The sequence below is a fragment of the Indicator indicator genome, chromosome 27, assembly GCF_027791375.1.
Source record: "Indicator indicator isolate 239-I01 chromosome 27, UM_Iind_1.1, whole genome shotgun sequence".
In the NCBI taxonomy this organism is placed as follows: Eukaryota; Metazoa; Chordata; class Aves; order Piciformes; family Indicatoridae; genus Indicator; species Indicator indicator.
In genome coordinates, this window is record NC_072036.1 from 6,081,295 (window position 1) to 6,102,989 (window position 21,695).

General features: G+C 36.7%; 1 protein-coding gene across 1 annotated transcript in view; it reads left to right on the top strand.

Moving 5' to 3' along the window:
* Window positions 1-1,317: 1,317 nt before the first annotated feature.
* TBC1D32 (TBC1 domain family member 32) overlaps window positions 1,318-21,695 on the top strand; it is a 54,239-nt gene continuing 33,861 nt past the window's right edge. The window contains exons 1-18 of the mRNA XM_054393021.1: window positions 1,318-1,472; window positions 3,752-3,913; window positions 4,837-5,014; window positions 5,619-5,690; window positions 7,387-7,512; window positions 8,386-8,464; window positions 8,609-8,709; window positions 8,802-8,863; window positions 9,395-9,539; window positions 10,794-10,853; window positions 12,477-12,576; window positions 12,840-12,977; window positions 14,347-14,439; window positions 14,688-14,830; window positions 16,505-16,632; window positions 17,718-17,919; window positions 19,613-19,695; window positions 21,358-21,496. Of these exons, the coding sequence (XP_054248996.1) occupies window positions 1,318-1,472; window positions 3,752-3,913; window positions 4,837-5,014; window positions 5,619-5,690; window positions 7,387-7,512; window positions 8,386-8,464; window positions 8,609-8,709; window positions 8,802-8,863; window positions 9,395-9,539; window positions 10,794-10,853; window positions 12,477-12,576; window positions 12,840-12,977; window positions 14,347-14,439; window positions 14,688-14,830; window positions 16,505-16,632; window positions 17,718-17,919; window positions 19,613-19,695; window positions 21,358-21,496 (2,166 nt within the window). The remainder of the gene's footprint in view (window positions 1,473-3,751; window positions 3,914-4,836; window positions 5,015-5,618; window positions 5,691-7,386; window positions 7,513-8,385; window positions 8,465-8,608; window positions 8,710-8,801; window positions 8,864-9,394; window positions 9,540-10,793; window positions 10,854-12,476; window positions 12,577-12,839; window positions 12,978-14,346; window positions 14,440-14,687; window positions 14,831-16,504; window positions 16,633-17,717; window positions 17,920-19,612; window positions 19,696-21,357; window positions 21,497-21,695) is intronic.

A 21,695-nucleotide genomic window follows, 5' to 3' on the forward strand; every position in this document is an offset into this window, starting at 1 on the left:
ATATAAGACTTATGAGAGTGATTTATATCGACCTAAAAGTGCATTGACTTTTAAGTATCATGAGACTAATTTATTAGAGGACTGCAAATCAGGGAGTTAAGATTATTACAGGGGAAATTTTTGGTTTGGGGTTTGTTGTTTGCTTTGTGGTTTTTTGTTTTGTTTGGGGTTTTTTTTATTTTAATGCTATTTCTGGTAAGGTGATTGAGTTACTGTTGAATTTTGTTTGATCAAAAGAAAATGTTCAGCACCTGTACCACTTACCACAGAGAATTTATAACTCAAGTAATTGTTGCCTTCATAATGGTTATCTCCTTCAGCTGGTGCTATATGGCTGTGACTTTTTTTTGTGTTAGTGATGGTTCAGTGTGAAAAACGAATTTATTATGTTGTCTCTTCTAAGTGTGAACATAATTTATTCACAGGTGTTTAGAGAGTATGTGCTTGACTTTTTGTTGTTGTTTTTTTGGTAAAAAAACCCCAAAACTTATTCTTTCTTAATTAAACCAGAAGTGTATACACTACAACTGCCACTGGGGGTTGGAAGGATTCTTTGGCCTGTAAGAAGTTTAAGGCATGAGTTTAGGTTGATTAATCAAAATAGAAATGGAGCTTTTGGGGGTTGTTTTTTTTCTTTACTTTTTTTTTTCCCCTCTCTAGCCCTTGAAAGTTAAACTGGTAAGACACTGGCTTGTGGACTTGAGAGACGTTTCCAGTTTCTCATTGCTGCTGCTCCCAGCTGTAAGATTAAATTGGCAGGACTCTCTTGGGTTGCTGTAGTTGACTACCCCAGGGAAATTAAACGGTTCTGATAATTCCACCTGGCCCTTGCAAAAGCTGTGGGTACTTTTAATCATAAGCATGGTAACAGCTCTGAGCAGAGTGATCAGAAAATCAGAAGTGGGTAATAATAGTGGATGAGGTGCAGCTGAGAGACTTGTAGAGGCTTCTCATCAAGGTAGATTCATTACATCTGTAAAACTTTTTTTAATTGTGGTGTAGTCGTGCCTGTTTGATGGGAGTGTGCTCAAGTAACTATAAACAGGGCTATTCAAGCTTTTCTTAGTGCAGTATCTTGTTTTAAATTATTGTACTAAGACAACAGGATGTTTATTAAAACTGATTTGATTATTTTGTAACTGGTGTGCTTGAAATAAAATCTGTCAAATATTTCCTACCCGTGTTCATGTCTTTTGATAGAAAATCTCATGTTATTGGAAAAAAGTAACAGTTTAAGGGATTTATGCTTTTCGTGGCATCTTGAAGGGAAGAAAATCCCCCAAATTACAAGGCTTTGTTATTATGTTTGCTTTACAGATGTCTAACTTTACAAGTGAAGATGAAGCTCAGTTACAGTCCATGCTTAGACAGTTGCTGCAGAGTGTGAAGGAAAAAATCACTGGAGCCCCATCAGCAGAACGTGCAGAAGAGATTCTCTTGCATTTGGAGGAAACAGATGAGAATTTTCACAAGTAAAAATATTTTTGCTATTTCCAGTATTTTGAAGGAGGTGAAATGTTTTGAACTATGTTATTCCCAGGAAACATTTAAAATGTATATTACTATGTAAATGTTTATATATGTAGATATTTCTTTCACTGATCAACTTTCAAAATATGTTAATTTAAAGAATAAAGTTAATGTTGCCTTTTTGCTGAACTGGTGGAAGCAATGTTTACATAGACCAGTGAAATCATGCCAGCCATTACTTTTTCTGGTATGTTAACATTTTGATAATCCTAAAGATGCTTTATTTTCATGGGATAAGTTTTAAGGTGCATTTAATGGAAAATCAAGTGATGCTTTGAATGAAGAATATGAACATTACTCTTTGGCATTGGAATATTTCTAGAGGTATTCTGGTCTTGTTCATGACCCATGGCAGGTTAGTTTTCATAGAGGGTCAGGGAGGTCACTTATTATGAGACCGTCAAGAGACTTTCTCCTTGATCCTTACCCCATTCATCCAGGCTGCAGGCTGCTTTGTTAGCTGTGTATGATTTTGTATTGTCCAATATGCTAGTTCATTGCAGCATTTTGATCTGCACTATTTCTGCCTCAGGGTTATTTTACCTCAGTAATATTATCAGATTTTTGAGGACTTCCTCCTTTGTTCCCACTTTGATGTAGAAAAGACTGAAACACAGGATCCTCTGAAAGCTTGTAGAAAGGAAAACAGAATCAAGTTCAAAATTTTCATGCAGTGTTTTTCATACTTTATTTTAAATTGTTTTTTCCTCTCCCATGGTCCTTTTTAAGCCCAACCAGACAGTCTGACTTGATTCTGCATGTGAAGTTGTTCTATCCTTGCTGAAGTGTTTACTTGTTACAAAGCATTTTTAAGGTGGAAGAATGCTGCAGAAGATAAAGGCTAGGACATCAAGCAGACATAAATTTTGTGGCATAAATAATTATGTGATTGCTGTCTTATTTCAGAGCAAAGCAGTCCCTGCAAAACTATATACCCTGGAAATGTTAGTCATAGAAAAAGGGGAGGAAGTTTTATGAAAGCTTTTCTTCAGCTGAGAGTCGTCTGTAGTGTTCTTATTGCAGAAGTAAAAATCCAGCCTTGAATACAAATGAAAAAAGCAAATAAACATGTTTGTCTTTCTTGAAATACATTTCTGTTACTTTCATTGAGAACAAAAGTCATGGAGAAATTAAAATAAGGTGGGGAGATCTGTGCCTGATGGAACTTGAGTTAGGGAATCTAATGAGGAAGTATGGATCATGATGCAAGAAATCATTTTCTGTTCTTATTTTTTAATGTAGTCTCTGATTTATTTTTTTTAATTTTATTTTTAATATCCAAGAAAGGCAAAAGCTGTTTTTATTGGCATTTTCATCTTTGAACTCTAACTACATGGTGATATGACTTTTTTCTTTGAATTTTGCTCACTCTGTATTTATCCAAATTAGCACAGTGTTTGCACATTGCATTTAATGTATGAAAATACAATGGTGCATCTGCTGTCTATGATTACTTTTGTGTGTGCTTCTGTTTGCCTTGCCCTTTATACAAATTTGAAGACTATGAAAAAAATGTTTATATATTCTGAGCACTACTTTTTACGATTTTTACAGCTCATACGGTGTCTAAGGACCCAGTGAGTCTTCTATTTGAAATCCTCCTCTGATTATTCTTTTATTCAAACAAGTTTCACTGAATATCTAATAATAAAAGGGCCAGTTTTCTTACATTTAAGTGGTACATATAATGACAGACAGGTAGTTTGTCAGTTTGAGTAAGATCTTCTGCACACTGTCATGACACACAAACATTCCTAACCCTTAGACATGCTCATGTGCTGGAATTTATAAATAGTTTTCTGTGTTTCTTCTCGTTTTGCCTGTATACTGCATAAATAATAGTACCAGATGGATATAGCATAAGAGAGTGATATGTGCAGGATGCTCCAAGTAGTGCTTCTTGGAATTTCAATTTGGTATTTTTAGTCTGTGATTTTTGTCTACAAAACCTTAACCTTTTGACAGAGTAGATTTTTACATTCAGAAGAAGCACAAAAGGAAATCAGAAACTAATTGGGATTGTTTCTTCCTAGAATATGCTGATAATGACCATATTGAAGAAAATAAAACTTTATTTTTTACACTGTTGAAGTTTAAACCCTTACCTTAAAGTAGTAGGTCTGCTGGGAGAGAAGTTAGTGAATGTTAATACTGTGTTGAAAATGTTTGATGGCGAGCTCAAGGAAGTGTGCTACATTTTAATTTTGTCTGTTTGTTGCAGCTATGAGTTTGTGAAATACCTTAGACAATATATAAATAATAATGTGGGATCTGTGATTGAAGAAGAAACAGAAAGATGCACCTCTGCTCAAAATCAAGGTGAAGTATCTGGCTATGACACCCTTGTCCAACATGTTGCTAAGAAAACCCGTGAATCCAAAGAGTAAGTGTACACAATGCAACTCTCATCTTTGTTTCTGCTTAGTCTTTCTCTACCTCTCTCATTTTCAGGACTTGTTCTGAAAAATTTCATTCAGAACCAATGAGCAATGCTTTGCTTTCAAAAATCAGTGCTAAGCTGTACCAATATTCCCACCTTGCACTGCAATTTGTCAGGCTTTGTCTCACTCTGGAATTAAGATTATGAGCTATGCATGAAAAGATTGGCAACAAATCTACTGTTTGAGATATCTGGGGTGGGAGTTGAGTTAGGAGTAAAGTATGAGACAAGAATTGTACTTAATACAGTTTCTCTAGCTACAAATGAAATTCAGTTGTTATATGGAAGTTGGTCTAAAGGAAAAAATTGTTTTATCAGGAAATATTTATAAGTACAAAGTCTGCATGGCAATACTGTTTTCTAAAAATTTAAAACAAAAATTAGAATATATGTGTATATTTTTAAAGACTTCTTCCTTGAGATCTAGCCATGTGTCCTGTGAGAGTGGTATGTGCAGTCAGATCTCCTTTCATTGACTAGTTTAAAAGTGGAATTTTGAGCCATCTTGCTTTGTATTTTAGTGTATGTGTGAAGAGATTTCTGCAGTGCTGTCCATATAGTGTAGAATTGGTGTGTGGGCCAGTTGTGGGTAATGATGTAAGATTTTTTGACTTGGAATGTCTGATGGCCAGGAGTGAGTAAGTGTGGAAGGTCTCCCTGCCAATGACAGGGTGGGGTTGGAACTAGATGATCTTTAAGGTCTCTTCCAACCCAAACCATTCTCTGAATCTGCAAATTCAGTGAGTTTGGGTGTAGCACTAATGCCATGTTCAGTTTTTGGTGAGTCAGTGATTGTTTGAAATGAATTTTTTTTGTAATTAGTCGTTTTTCTGCTCTTTAATATTAAACCTGTCTTTACTTTGAAGATACAGAGAAATGATGCATGCCTTGAAGAATGTCATGATGGTTGTGGTAGAATCTTTGATCAACAAGTTTGAAGAGGATCGGCTGCGTAATAAGGAGCTGGAGAGCAAAACAAAGAACCAACGGCAGAGTGGCTGTTACACAGACAGCTGCTCTGACAGCGACTCCTCCTTCAACCAAGTACAGTGTGTTTTCTCTCCCTGTTACAACATAAGCATGCCACTCCAAAATTCCTAAGTTTTAGTCGGTGGAATTTGAGAATAACCCTAAAAAAAAAATCCACCCTGTCTTTTTTCCTTATATCCTAAACTAAATTAATTACCTTTCTTTGAGCTACTAAGGTTATACTGTTTTATCTAACCTCTAGTCAGCGTGTGCTAGGTGAGATTAATATGCAAGCTCTGCATAGAAAAAGATAAAAGAATGGTAAGAAGCCACACATCATCTAACCTTTTGTGATTTTACTTTAGGAGCCAAGCAGTGTGCAGTTCATTTCCAGACTACTGCACTAGGTTCTGCTACTGAGTGAAACATTGTGGATTTTATAAAGATAGAGGAAACATAGGTAAAGCAAAGCAAAATGTGTCACGGTAGTTTTGTTGCTGTAAACTTAACTTCAGGCAATTGGCAGAATTAGGGCTTTAGAATGCTGACTTCAATGCTTAATTAGTATAAACGTGAAAGTCCTAATTATTAGAAGTAAATGAGGTATCAGAAAGATTGATGATTTTAATCTTCTGCTGTTTAATAAAATATACGAACGATCATTTATAATGTGTTACAGAGTTACACATTCATGAGTCAAGAACAACTGCAGCTGCTTGCAGAAAGGCTTGACCCTCTTCAGCCTAAAGAAGTAAGTTTAAAAGAAGAAATGTAGTAAATGAACTAACCAAAAGCGTCTTTTAAAGTTTTATTAAGAATAAGGACAAGCAAAGAAAACAGTGTGCTGGGCTGAGAAAAAGGGATGAAAATACAGCAAAGCGATAGTTTTTCTCTCCTTCGTATATAGCTATCTCATTTACATAAACAGACTTATGTTAAATAGAAGGCAGGACATGATAATGAGCCCCCAGAATGTTCTGAAGTGCTCAGGAGAGGCAAAAAAAAAAGGATCAGAGAGTAAAAGCATCTTTCTCACAGAACGCCATAGAACTCCCACATACTTATCTGACACACACATTCCAAGGCAGAGCCAGGCAAAGCCACCTTTATCTATGATTTGTCAAATAAGAGGTCAAACTGAGCCCCTTGAAAATGATCTTCCAAACGAAATTCACTGAACTTAACTCTTTACTTGACACAAATCACATATTCCTCCATGAATATTGTAAAAATATTCACAACAAGAAAGAAAATGTTACTAGAAAAGAATGTTTGATGTATTGGAAAACAGACTCTATGCACATAAGAGTTGATATGTACCTTGTCTTTGTTGGTTCATATATCTTGTCTCCAGTGCAGCAAATGCTCTGCAGTGCTGTATTTCATTGTTGATAACCATCTGGTTCAATAGCTGGTGTTGCAGGAAGTATTTTACTGGGTTTTTTTAGGAGTGTGTGTGCTATAAATGGGCATTTTAGGTTGGAAAAAAATTGCTCTGTGAGAACTAAGTTATTGAAGCTTATTTTCCTGTTTATGTGCACCTTGTCCTTTTTGGTAACTTCTGTGTTGCCCTTTGTTTTACCCCTATCAGAAAAGAGAAATATCTGCTGATTTGCCAACAAGCTGTTTGCCTTCTTGTCTTGTAACTAATTTGGGTCTCTAACCACCAATCAGCACCAGCTTTGGAGCTTGGAGAAACATCATTTTGAGAGTTCTTTCTCAGTAACATTTGTTTAGCATTGTCTGGCAGTGGAAAATGGCATAGTAAAGGAAAACAGGTATAAATACTGTGATCAAGTTCTGTCAGAAACCAGGTTAAAAGTCTGGTGCTGTTAAGTATTGTTCAAATTTCCTACTGTTTGTTTCAGTGATATGAAATACATTCCTGGAGATTAGTTATCTATGAATAGAATGAAGAAAAAAAATTATTTGAAATTTAGATTATAATGCTGATGAAAATTCAGCAGTAAAACATAGTGTCTAATAACTCTGTTTCCAGTTTCCTTCACTGACATTTTAGTGAGCTGCTAGGCACATTGGAATCATATGGTGATAGTTTCCTATCTTCCCCTCATAATAAAGGATTTGATTACAAGCATGAAGCAGAACATAAACCTTGCATCCAATATTGAAAACCTATATAAAATGTTTTTGTTGCTTCTTCAAATACATGCTGTTTGGTTTGTTTGTCTTTCTCAGCGATGTAGGTTTTGTTTAAATAATGATAAAAATATAGCAGAAGATAAATATTCCAGAGTTCCTTATCTGTTCTATATCCAGCTCTTGTTCCTTCCTTCCTCCCTTCCCTTTCTTTCTTCATCCCCTCTCCTTCCCCTTCCCTCCTTCCTTTCCTCTCCTTTCCCTCCCCTCCTTTCCCCCTTCCTAATCTGTTGTAAATTCTGTAACTGAGGTTTCTGTGAACAGGTTTATCCTTTTGACCGCTTCAGGTTCGCCAGGAAGCGCTGCAGACACTGTGCTTTGCCTCTCCCTCTGATGTACTGAGCTCTGAGGGCTGGCCAAATCTGCGAAAGCATCTCACCTTATCTCTGTCAGATCCTGATGCAACATTCAGTGTAAGCTAATCATCTGTATTTACTTCTCAGATGTGTAGCCATACTAAAGAGTACTGAAGAGGAGCAAGAGGTCACATATATGAGTAATCCCTCAGGGTCCCAAGACACTTTATTATTTCCACATGTGTCACACAAATTTTCTTGAAGTAAAAGAACTGTGATTCCAGGAGGTCCTAATTTAAAGGATTACAAAAGGATTTCAGTAGGATTTTTGGAGACTGGAGTACTCCTAATGGGAAGAGGTTTGAATGTCTTCTACCAAGTGGACATGTGAGGAAATACTGTCAAAACTCCTCTGTAAACCATCTCATGTTACTATTTCCTCTGCAAGTGATGTGTGCTTCATGATGATGAGAAAATAAGGTGATACACAGGCACTGCTGAAGGGAAAAATAGCAACTGTTTAAACTACTCATAGATGACTTCTTATGCCAATTAAGCCTTTTAATTTTTTTTTTCTTTGAATTTTAAAGTGATTACCAAATCAATTGGAAAGTTACCCAAGCTCCTATAACTCCTTCAGGTTACAAGGTCTACAATTCCTTTTAAAACAGTGCTAGTTAAGTCACTGGTGCATTTAATAATACATAAACATTAATGTCAGTGGCAAAGTACAATAATACTCTCTGATCTACTACTTTGTCTCAGTGAGGCTTGCATTGGTGCTGTCAGTTAAAGTAGTAAAGTAAAATTTCTTCTAGACTGTAGGTTTCTGTGATCTCCAACTGTGTATTACAGAATATACTTAACATCTATAGAGATATCTGAGCAATGTATAAAATCAAGAATAATGCCACTACCTATTGATTGTTGTGCAATAATAATACAGAGCTGCAGGACTGTTTAATATATTGCTTACTTTTTCTTCCTTAGGAGAAAATTCTTAGGTTCTATGCGAAAACCTTTTCTTCTTTTCCATTTAATATGACAAGAGATGTATATACAAGTTTAGGTACGTGCATTTAATTACATTTAAGACTTTGTGAGTCATGTACTTCCTGAAAATCACTTAACTTTGATAGTGAAGCTATAAAATACAGTTTGGTTTATCACAGTTGTCATGGAGGTGAGGCTTTTTTTCTTCATTCTTTTTTAGCAAAACACTTGGAGTTGTACTTTCTTTCTGGAGAATATTCTCTTCGTATTTCAGCTGGTCTGGATGTATCCAATACAGATATAAATCATTTACTTAAAAAGGTATAAGTCCATACTGTCCATACTTTTTTTTTTTAATCATTAATGAAACATTTTGCATTATTTCTTTTTAATTCTAATAATTATATTTTCAGGTCCGCCTTTTAAATGAGTACCAAAAAGAAGCTCCCTCTTCCTGGATTCGTCATCCAGAAAAGTATGTCACCTTCAAAAACCTGTTCCTGTGTCTTGATTCAGTGATTTTTTTTTTTTTTGCACATAATTAGATGCATATAATTTTAGCAAGAGGTAGTTACAGGATGAACAGATGACTTGTCAATGATAAGGGGAGAAATAAAAACAGAAGGTGGGAAAAGTGGAATACTGAGGTTGCATAGGAGTACTCATGGGACATTAAGCTGCTTTAGTTACCTTTTGAAGTGTTTCAAGTGCTTTTTAACAACAATAATTAGTTGTTTTATAAGGTAGCAGGTGTAATACGTAGCACTGCAAAGTATGATAGAGAATACTGTGTGTTAGTACTCATTTTATTCATGGTAACATAAAGAATGAATTTCCTTGTAAGAGCAAGTTAACGTTGTTTATGTTTATGACATGTTAATGTTCATGATAATATTTCCTTATTGAACAACAAGGTTTTACAATAAATTTGTTCCTGAATATTACTGGTGAAAAGATTTAAGTGATTTTTGTTTTCTGCTCGTCTTTTTCCTATTTGTGGCATAAGGTACATGGAAGAAGTCGTGGAGAGTACTTTGTCACTTTTGTCTGTGAAATGTGAGCCTAATCTTCCCGCCTCTTCAGATTTTTTGGGTCCGGTCTACTTCTTGGCTCTGCTAGATACCAAAGCAGTATGGTTTAAAAAGTGGATGGTAAGCAGAGAAAAAAGACCAACACCAACAACCCTTAACTTGTCTGTGTTCATGCATGACATGTATTTTGAAGAGTTTGATATATGTTCTTATCACAGATGTGTTCTGGTAACAACCTACAGTGGGTACTATAATAAAGGAAATCTGGGGATTCGTTTTAGGCATTTATGCCCTTTGCCCCTTAACACTACTCTCTCCCTCCATCTCTGTTTGGTCAGTTTGTTTTGAATTCTGGGAACTTACTGCACTTTGTGACATTAGTCCCTTTATTATAACTGACTGACAGCCATCAAAAGGTGCAAATATTTTTCTGGAAGTACTGATGAGCATGGAAGTACAGTTATGTATGTGACAGACTGCACACAGCTTGGTAGCCTCCAGTGGACATCAGAGGGTTTTGCAGCCTGCCGTGTCTAAGCTTATAATTTAGAATTTACATAACATCATAGAATGGTTCGGATTGGAAGGGACCTCCAAAAATCATCTAGTCCAAACCCCTTGCAGTCAGTAGGGACATCTTCCACTAGATCAGGTTGCTCAGGGCCTTTTTGATCCTGACCTTGAATATTTCCAGGGATGGGGCCTCAACTACCTGCCTGGGCAACCTGTTCCAGTGTTCCACCACCCTCATGGTAAAGAGCTTGTTCCTAATATCCATTCTAAATTTCCTCTAATTTCAAACCATTGCCCCTCATCCTATCACTGCAGGCCTTTGTAAACAGTCCCTCTCCAACCTTCTTGTAGGCCCCCTTCAGGGGGGCTGCTCTTAGGTCTCCCAGGAGCCTTCTCCAGGCTGAACAACCCTAGCTCCCTCAGCCTGTCCTCATAGGAGAGGTGCTCCAACCCCCTGAGCATTTTTGTGGTCACTCTCTGCACCTTCTCCATCAGGTCCATGACCTTCTTGTATTGTGGGCACCAGAGCTGGATGCAGTCCTTCAGGTGAGGTTTTACAAGAGCAAAGTGGCAGAATTGCCATTCTTGGTCTGCTACGAAATGTCAAAATTTGTAATTTATCATTTCAGCTCAGTTAGTGTTTTCCTGGGTTGCTGCATGTTCTGCTACACATTTTCCTAATGACAGGGTTTTTCTTTTTCTGGCTTATTTGAGTATAATACAAGTTTACACAAAGTGGACTTGGATCTGTTGAATATATGCTGTGCACTGGATCTCTAATAAAACAGAGATAATTTCTACTTTTTAATTAAAACGTGAAATACTTTTGAAGTTGATACTAGGTCTCTTTTGTCATTTTAGCATGCTTATTACAGCAGAACAGTGATGGTTAAGCTTTTGGGAAAGAAATACAAATCTTTGGTAAGTACTTCCAAGTAAATTTGCCTTGGGAACTTCTGGCTTTGCCCATTGTGGTTTGAACCTTTTTTTTTTTTTTTCCCGTTTTGTGAGAGCTGTTCCATATTGTTGAGGTAATAAGCCTTTTTGGAGTGTAATTTGTTTTTAAAAATGTCTTTGCCTAAATGAAACATTGTTAAATGCAAAGAAGGGTGTGTGACTAGTTTTGAGTAAGGGAAAATCTGTATGTTTTTCAGCAGATATTTCATTAGGATTATTATTTATTAATTCCTTCAGTTGTTCTCATATTTAGAATTATTTTTGACAGTGTCCCAAAAATAGCAAATTATGCATTAAAATCAAAAATCTGCATGCTGAATTTGGATTTTTGATTAAAGAGACTAAAAAAAAAACACCATTGTGTTCTTTAAGTTGTGGTATGAAGCATTAAGGATTCAGTGTCAGCAAGATAAACCAGGGAAACACCTTTATTAAAGTGTTAATCCTATCAGGTGTTCTGTCAGTGCTGATCTGTGCACTGGGATGGAAGTTTCATTGTTTTCAATAAGACCAGGATAGATGTGAGATCCATTTCTATAGAGAGGACTTTGGCTGTTTTGTAAAATTTTGAGAATCAAATATAATGCAAAATACACATGACTGATAAAACCTTAAGATGGGAAACAAGGATACAGGCAGATGTTTGTCTTGTTTGTCTGTAGGCATAGAACAGAACATAGGAGAAAGACTTCCTACAACACACGTGGTACATCCTCATAGCATGCACCACGTATGTTGTAGGAAGTCTATGAGCAGGGTAGTCTAATTTTTTAAGCATTGAGTAAACATCTGATGAAGTATTTGGTTTTAAATGACATACTTTTTGTTTTCCTACTTGTGAATAAATCCAAACTGTAATAAATCTAAATGTACTTCTTTGTTCCTATGCTGTATTTGTGATTCCTTTCTAAATCCATGCTGATAGTTGTTATGCTTTTGTACACATTGATTACGAGGTAATACTGTGACAATCACAGAATCACAGCATGGTAGGGCTTGGAAGGGACCTCTGAATAGAATTGAGTCCAACCCCTCTGCTAGAGCAAGAATCATGCAAGAATTCATCCAGGCAAGTTTGGAATGCCTCCAGAGATGGAGCCTGTACAACCTCTTTGGGCATTGTGGTCCAGTGCTCTGCTACCCCCCTGCTGGAGCAGGGTCCCCCAGAGTAAATAATGTAGGAACACTTTCAGGCAGGTTTGAAATGCTTTCAGAGACTCCACAACCTCTCTAGGCAGCCTGCTCCAGTGCTCTGCCACCTTCCAAGCGAAGGTGTTTTTCCTTCTGTTTACACTGGATCTCCTGTGTTCCAGTTTGTATTCGCTGCCTTATTATCCTGTTACTGAACACCACTGAGAAGAGCTGAGCTCATCCTCTTGACACTCACCCTTTACATACTGATCAGCATCAATGAGATACCCTCTCAGTCTCCTGTTCTCCAGGTGAAACAGCCTCAGCTGTCTCAGACCAGTAGAATTTTGCCTGCTGTTGTGTTAAAGGGCAGTACTTAGCCACAAGAGAGAATGAATTTATTGTAAAGTAGCTGATATTGTACTGTTTTCTGTTTGTTTTTTTTTTTCTCCACAGATTAATGCAGCTGTCCAGCAGTGTCTTGATTATTTTGAATTTTGCAAGGCATCAGTTAATAAAAATTTCAGAGCCAGTAATTTCTCCTTGCAGTATTGTAGTGAGTATCTTTGCATGTCTCTCATTATATGTATATACACCTGCATTCTCTAGGTCTTTGAGCATGCTGTCTCAAGAGGAAGATGTTCTGTCCTTTTCCTCCCCAAAATATACTAAGTCTGTCATCTCTGAGAACACCCATAGCAGTGGTAAATCTTTTGTCTGTCTTTATATAGCAAACAATCCACATACATTGCAAGTAGTAGCTAGGTACTGAAAACTAAACTAAGAGTCCAGTTCTCATTTTTCAGTTTTATGTTACAGGTGACAAGGAGAATTTGTCCTACACTGGACCAGAATTGCAGTATGTGTATTTTGTTCATTCACTGTGCCTTTTGGGAAGATTGCTAATATACAAGCAAGGCCAAAGCCTCTTTCCAGTACAACTGAAAAATAGAAAAGGTAAGGGGAGGGCTGAAGAAAATTGAACCTGTTGAACAATACTTTATCCATACTTGATACATATTTTAACTGCAATATTGTGGACATTATAGGACTGTTCAGCAATTCTGTGCCTAAACCTCTCTTAAAAGATAGTATAGGTATTTCTGAGCATCCACACAGGTTTTTAACCTTTAATGCATGTGATTGAGTACATTACATTTGTCCTTAGTTTAATGTATTAATTTCATGTTAAAGGAAAGTTGGATCAGTGTGTGATTCAATCTTTCTAGATGTGAGTAATATCTTTTGTCAAACCAATTGATGGGGAAAGGAGGCATGTCCAGGAACCAAAACTGTTTTTCGGGTGTGAAACAAAATCAGTATTTCAAGCTAATTGCAAATTGAAAACATTTGCTCTGAGCTTAGTCTGTTAATATAATAAAAATTAAACAGTGGTGGAGAACAGAGGTGTTAGTTAAGGACAGAAAACATGAGCTAGAGAAGCTATGTACATCCAATGAACAAAATCCTTGTACATCCAGAGAAATCTGCATGTAATACATGCAGGGCTGGTAAGTGCAAGTCTCTGAAAACAACTGTATTGGGCTCGGTGATGTCCAGAAATCCCTTTCAACCCTACCATTCTATGATTCTATGAATATCTTGTGTAGGATTGAAGACATTACTGGATACTACTCTGAGACCTCCTTTGAAGGTATTTTGTCCCTCTGGTTTGAAGATCAGGACTTAATAGATCCAATGTAGAGCAATTGTGAAGAAGAAACAGCTACTAATAGAGTTCTTTTGTCACTTATGGATTATCTGTATAACACCATTCAAGCAGTGATCCATTGGTGATAGCTGCTTTTCTCTCTCCCCACCAAAAGTAACAATCTCACCATCTGTCTTAATAGTGTCCCCCTCAGCTTTGTAAATAGCAGCTCTTACCTCACAAATTGTCTGATTTATTAACATAATGAAACTTGGAGCAGTAGTTTCCAGTCTCCTTTTAGCTACATACTGGTTGCTTTGTTTCAGACTTGAGGAATTGCTGCCTTATAGCTTGCTTCTTTTCCAGCTCTTAATAGTGAGGTAAAGCTTTTTCACACAGTGCTGTATATTCAGCATTTTCAAACTTTGGCTGCCTGGTAAAATTTTAACTGGCTCAATTGGGAAATAAGATCACGTTGCTTATGAGATACTTTGGCAGAGTCCCAGGGACATGCATGTCCTTTGTACATATGTCAATATCCTCAGGAAGACAAAGCATTGCTTATATATATATATATATATATATATATATATTTACAAAATCCATTCTAGTTGTGATATTGAAGATACAGTTTAAATTGCAGATTCCTTCCTTGTTCTTTTTTCTCTTTAATAGATAGTGTATCCATAACCGATCTGTTGGTATTATTCATTCAGCTTATTTATTGCTCTCCAAGGTCCCCAAAGACAGCTTTGGCAGAACACACAGGTGAACATTTGTTTTAATATATGCTAATATATATAATTATAATATGGCAGGTGGTAATTTCTTGTTCAGTTTTTAAGTTGGATCTGTTATTTGTGCAGATTTTCTCCTTCTCTTCCTCCTTTACTATTTCTTCTTCCCTCTTACCTGTGTTAAATTGGTGCTTAACAAATTTGTAATTCAGAAGCATGTGCATAAGTCATGTATAGTTGTAAGCTAAAATATTAATAAATGCTTCTTGTGTTTACCAGAAAATTACTCTCCAGTGAGTCTTGTTATGGAAATTCTGCAAGTTCTTTGTGATCAAACAGGATGTGCTGCTGAATGTTTGTATACAGATGCAGCGATAGATGCCCTACTTCATCCTGTTCAAAGTTTACTGAGTGGCACAGAGGTTTGTAATAGTCTTCCAAATAGTTTATTTTTTAAAATCCATAGAATATTAATATTTTTCTGTATTTTGTGTAGAAGGTTTATTTATTCACATGGTAACTTCTGCAGTGTTTTTCTATGTCAGCAATTTAAAAATGCCAGAAATAGTGTAGGCTGTCATTATGATTGGTCTGGTAAACTTGCTTTTTCTCAAAATCCTGTGAACAGTAGCAGAAATTCTGCTGTAGTGAAACCATTCCCTTGGGAAAACCACATTGCTTAATGGTTTTGGTGTGGGGTTTTTTGGAGTGGGTTTTTTTTTCCCCCTCTTCTGATGTTTTTGCCTCTTGGATTTTTCTTAGATGTTTGTTTGCTCTATCTGCAATTTAAAAGGCTACCTTTTAGGCTAGCAACCTAAAAATAAAAGGGTCAAAGGGAGATTTGAAATACAAAACAAAACAAAAAAAAGTGAGAATTGTATTTTGGCCACTGACATTAAGTTCCTTAAATTTTAAATAGAAAGGCTTTATTTTCCTCCTAGAGCCCAACTGAATATGATTAATAAAAGAGGTGTGGAAAAGATTGAAGCAGTAGATTTCATCACTGGGAGGGTGGTGCATTATTCCCCATTCTGACTTAACAAGTGTGGCTGGGTACAGTAATCCCTCTAGCTCAGTGTTGCCTGTTTCATCTTACTTTGGCCTCCACTCTTTTGTCCTGGGTGTGGATAGGGGGAAGCTACTAAAAGGGGGTTTCCTACTTTGAAAACTATTCTTTGTGAGTGCATTTATGCATAAATCCTATGAATTTAGCGTTATAGTTTTGGTTAGAGAAGACCTTTAAAGTCATAGAGTCAAACGATTATCGAACTGCCTCGTTGAATCTTGGTCAATTAGCCTTAGTCCATCATTCCAGCCTGTCCAGGCTCTGCAAGCCTTTCTACCCTCAAGCAGCTCAGCACTCCCTCCCATCTGAGTGTCATCTGCAGACTTACTGAGGGTCCCCTTGATGCCCTCATCTAAATCATTGATAAGGATATTGAACTGGCCCCAAAAGTGAGCCCTGGGAAGCACCACTTGTGCCTGACCACCAACTGGATTTAACTCCATTCACCAGAACTCTTTGGGCCTGGCTGTCCAGCCAGTTTTTTACCCAGCAAACTGTCAATTCATCCAAGCCATGAGCAGCCAGTTTCTCCAGAGGGATAGTTTGCTAGAGTCCAGGTAAACAACATTCACAGCCTTTCCCTCATCTGCTACGTGGGTCACCTTGTCATAAAAGGAGATGTAGCCCTCGAATTGAGGTGGACCCAGAAGATGTTAGGAACTGGAATTCCATTTCTAGCTGGAGAGTTGCCAATGCACATGCAGTAAGGGAGTCAGTATGATTCTCACCTTGATCCAGGTATTGTTCCTATACACCTAGATGGCACATCAAGAACCTTCCATGTTCATGGTGGGAGAAAAGACAAGTTTCAAAATGCCTGTTTTTTCTATTTGTGCAGTCATTGGATATTAGTGATGAAGATTTCTCTGTGATGACTTTTGAACATAGTCTGCTTTCTTATTGTGTTTAAGCCATTAACTAACCATCAGCAAGGTGACCTTCAGATTCTGCATACATAAACCAGACTTTAATAAGCAGCTTTCACAAAAGCATGGAATTTAAAACTTTTTTTTTTTTCCTCTTCAAATAGGTGCATATAAATGGTCTTGAAACCACTTTAATTGATGTATCTGATATTCTGGCAAGGATTGCTGCTGTAGAAGATGGTCTTTCTGTTCTTCTTTATGGAGAAAATGAAAAAGCTGCCAAGGAAGATAGGTAAGAGTTCATTAATGAATGACATTAGTGAGTACTTCAATGAATTACATTAGTCTTATGAGACTCATTTTCTCTTTTTTTTTTTTTTTCCATTTATTTCTAACAAGGTATGTTTATGTTTGGAGTAAAATGTCTTATCAAGTAAAGTAGTCTGTGTTTCAGAGAATACATTAGGGAGAAATTTCTGTGTGTAACCAGGGGAAATGACAATTTAAGGAAATACTTTTATTAAGGAAGATTTCCATTCTTTAATTGTTTTTCTTATATGTGAGAGCTTTACTTTCAATGTAGTTCCACTGTATTCATAGTGCTACTGTTCAGGCCAAAGGCCTCTCCTTTTTTGTTTGTTTTTAGAACAATTTTAAATTACCCTAATTTATGGAAGGAGTAGATTCGATGTAGCATTCACTTCTAATAGAGAAAGAACTTGTATCAGAAGCTGTCATTTGCAACACTGTACCTAACTTAGGATCTGTGTGATCCCATGGACAGTAGTATATTTAGCTCATGTTAAAACTTGAGGCAGGGCAGTAAAATTGAGGCTAGCCTTTAAAAATGTCTAAGCTGCAGATAGTGAAAATGATTGGAATGTATGTCTTCTAAATGGGAGAATCTCAGCTGTTGCATATGCTTTTAAGGGGACTGGAACTAAAAAGTAGTCTTCTGGAGAAAAAGTTGTCCTTTGCATTGCAAATCTGGAAGACTTCAAGAGGAGGCCTCAGATATGAAAGAGGAAGAACAAAAAATTTTGCCTTGTAGTGATATCCCTAACGCTGATTAAGCAGAAGCTAGAATGATTCTTATTACTCTTCCCAAGTGGACTCCTATAGGACACCCAGTCTGTGTAGAACCTGGCTTTGTGGGCTAGATGGAAAAGATTTTGGATGCATTTTTGCTTTATGTGGACCTGTAGGCAAAATAAAATCACTTACTGTACATTTAATTTCTTCTGACAAGTTATATTTGGCTTCTTCGTATTGGGTCATAGCTTCTTTTCTCCCAGAAAACTTGAAAGTCAGAGGATTTGTTTCAAGGCTTATGGATGATTGCAAACCAACATTTAAAAAGTGTTGTTTTGTTTCTAGTCCTACAGCTGTTCATGTAATTGTTGAGTTTACAAAGAAGCTTCTTCATGACGACATTTCTGTTTTATCTGGATGCGAGCTGTTGCCGGTTGTTAAAGGAGCTTTCATTTTTGTATGTCGTCAGATGTACAGAACTTGTGAAGGCCTGCAGATGCTAATCCCTTATGGCTTGCATGAATCTATTGCAGAGGCCTGGAAAAAGGTAAAGGGATTGGGAAAATTGGATAAAATCTTCCTGTCTTTGTTCAATTTGAAAATATCAGTACATTTAATCAAATATTCTACCATTTCTGGTATAGCAAAAATGATGGACTTGGGTGGACTCTCCTCCTGCAGTAGTGAAAATGTTTTTAATAGATAAGCTGTTAATTTGTTTCCTTTATTTTACACATCTCCTGGAGTGTTAAGACAAATGGAGAAACAGTCTTCTTGACAAATTCTGCTGTGATTCTGGGATAGAATTTTATAGAAGATAATAAAATGGGAACTTACCAGATGTAGGACAACTGACTAGTTTAATAGAGGAATGTTCTGTGGATTTATTAGATCACATTATAAGAGTAAATTAATGACTGCTCACTATCCTTTGAATGGTGCAATTTGCCTTTTATCCCTAGAAAAATGAAACCAATCATTCATCTTAATTAATACAGTGCCTTTTACATCAAGTATTAAAAAAAAAAATTTAAATTAGAAACTCGATCAGATATAAAAACGTGTATATATATGTTTATGCCTGCAGCTGTAATTTATATCCATATCAATAGATGCATTTACATGATTTATAAAAAAATAAAATTTGACAGAATTGCTTAATAAATTTGATATTGAGTAGCTGACTTTAGAGGTTGTTATTTCCATTACCTGTGACAAAAGTGGAGGAATCTGCATCTGGGATGGAACACCCTCATTGGTTGGGGGTTGATCTGTTTGAGAGCAGGATAGGGGAAAGGGAATTGGGAGCTGGGGTGGATAACAGGATGCCCATGAGCCAACAATGTGCTCTTGTGTCTAAGAAGGCCAGTGGCATCCTGGGGTATATTAGAAGGGGTGTGGTGAGTAGGTCGAGAGAGGTTCTCTTTCCCCTCGGCTCTGCCCTCGTGAGGCTGCATCTAGAATATTGTGTCCAGTTCTGGACCACTCAGTTCAAGAAGAACTTCAGGGAACTACTTGAAAGAGTCCAGCATAGAACCATAGAGGAAAGGCTGAGGGATCTGAGTCTCTTTAGCTTGGAGGAGACTGAAGGGTGACCTCATTTATGTTTATAAAGGTGTGAAGGGTGAGTGTTGGAAGGATGGAGCCAGGCTCTGCTCAGTGATAGAGCAAGGGGTGCAGGCTGGAGCAGGGGAGGGTCCACAGGAATATAATGGAAAAGTTTTTGATGGTGAGGGTGACAGAACCCTGTAGCAGGCTGCCCAGAGATGTTGTGGAGTCTCCTTCTCTGGAGACATTCCAAACTCACCTAGATGTGTTCTAGCTGATCCTGCTCTCATGAAGGGGTTGGAGTAGATGATCTTTTGAGATCCCTTCCAACTCCTAACATTCTATGAAAGAGTTGCTTTCTGATTTTATTCTTTTGTGACTTGTTTTAATGCTAATTTTTACTTTGGGAGTCTCTAGTTAAAAATCAAAGAGATTTTTAATTTCAAAAAAATTTTAAATCCTGCTAGCTTAAAAATCATTTATACCTGAGTAAGGAAATAAAAAATAAGATTTTCTGGCATAAGAAGTTTAGTGGAATAGTGTATTCTATGCCAAAGGCTGAACTACAACCTAATTACTGTCATTTTGAAAAATACGTAACAAGAGAATGAGTGAAGTTTGAAGTTAACAGTTATGTAAATAAACAATAATGAGGTGTTTGGTTGTGTTTTTTTTTTTTTTCTATTTCACAGACAAGTTTGCTTTCAGAAAGAGTACCCACTCCTGTAACTGGGGGAGACTCGACTTCATCAAAAAGTCTAGAATCAAAAAACATGTAAGTTGATGCTTAGGTTTTGCACATGCACAAAGTATCAACACACACTGCTGCTTTATCCACATCTGAGGCATCTTACAACCCTGTCTCTTTTTGCCATGAGCATAGTGGTTAGCAGAGGGAGTGAAATCATCCTAGCATAGGGCTCTGGAAGTTAAAAAATTCTTCTTGACCTTTCAGGACTTTCTTGGTGTGTCTAATCTATGTAAAATTGACTTACAGTTGATTCTATGACTACAGAAGTTGTTTTGAGGAAAATGTAAATTGGAAAGCATAGAACAAAGCAGCTGTCAGAAGTTATCTTATGGCTTTTGATGTACTGTTAATTTTAAAATGCTGTTCTGCTAAATGGTATCTACACCTCCAAAATATTATGTAACAAGACGGGCAGCATTCTGTCTGTAAGCCTGATACATATTAAGTGAAAAACATCCTTCCTTTGATACTAAACCTTGATGTCCCTTTAGAAAGGTTGTTATGCATTGAGATGAAACTTAAACAGATATTTGTGAGTATGAAAAATTGAGGGTGATGTTGGCTTTAGTGCAGGATCCAGTTAACTAAGTAGATTCTTGTTCATACTTAACTATTGATTTCATGTATAATTTGCAAAGAGATCTCAGCAGCTTGTTTTCTAGTCTCTGGTGGTGGCTTGTGAACTGGTTACAGTAATTTAAATCCAGAAGTAAAAAGAAATCTAGGGATGCAGAGCCATGACTGAGGAGATGGCTGTGAATCAGTTCCATTGACATAAACTACAATTTCCTTCTAGCATCTAGATTTTTCATTTAACTGTGGAACAAGACAGCTGATCTAATTCTAGGTGATATTGTTCCTTCTGAATACGACGTAGCAGGGATTCTGCAGGAGAAGTGATTAAAGTTTGGGGTGATGATTGGCTGCTGTGAGAAAAGCTGCCTGCTGCTTGCTGGTGTTAGGAGTCAAAAATGAGAAGTGAGACCTAGAGATGAGAATCCAGAAAGGGCTTTTAAAGAAGAAGAATCATGAGTCTAGTGATGCCTGCAGGAACAGTACCTAGTCACTTATTTTTAGGGCATAACATATTTGGTAGGGCAGAGGGTATCATCATCCTTTTATTTTTGCAATTGCTGTTCTTCCTGCCATGTTTGTAGAAAACATTTTCCATCTAACTGCTGCTGTTATGTGAAGCTATTGTGTACATATAGCCTTATTTTCTTAATTCTGCACTAATTTCTGGCAGGAGCATTTATCTTCCTCAAATGTGAGGATTTTGTTGCAACTCCTCATAGTGTTTTTACATTGGTGAGAAGTTCTGTGCCTGCTTTGCTAATTTGTAACTGCCAGAATAATACCTTAAGACCTGTATAGAGTCATATAGTAAGTCATAAGTACATTTGAGGATGGTCTTTTGGCTTACCCATTAAATCATCATCTTCTTTCTTTCTCTGTTCCTACCTAAACTTAGTCTTTCCAGGATGAGTTTCTGTGTTTGTACAAAATACAAATTAATACATCTTTACCTTTTCCAAATGCTCTTTTTAAAACTAATATAGAGCAAACATATAAGCATAGAGTTCAGTGCTTAAAGTGGTGCTGCTTTTCAAAGTTACAAAGCAGTTTTACTTTTTTCCTGTGCTTTTTAACATATTTCTTTTAATTACTATTTTGCTACTCTTGCAGTTTGTTATGGGAAGAGACTTTGTTAGATGCCTTGCTAAATTTTTCTACCACACCCAAAGGATTATTTCTGCTCCATAGCACAGGTGCCATGAACGACTGTGTGAACTTTATGTTCAATAGTTTATCCAAAAAACTCCAGGTAAGAATTACAGTCTGCACATTTTTAATTCCTTTGAAAGAATATAGTAAAACAAAGAAGTAAAATAATAAGAAAATTAATCCAGAAACCATTTTGTCACTTGATTTCTGCAAAAAGGAATTTAAAATACAGCTTATAGCCTTTGATATTGGTGCCACACTGATTTAAGTTGCTTGTTACTTATCTTCAGAATATCAGG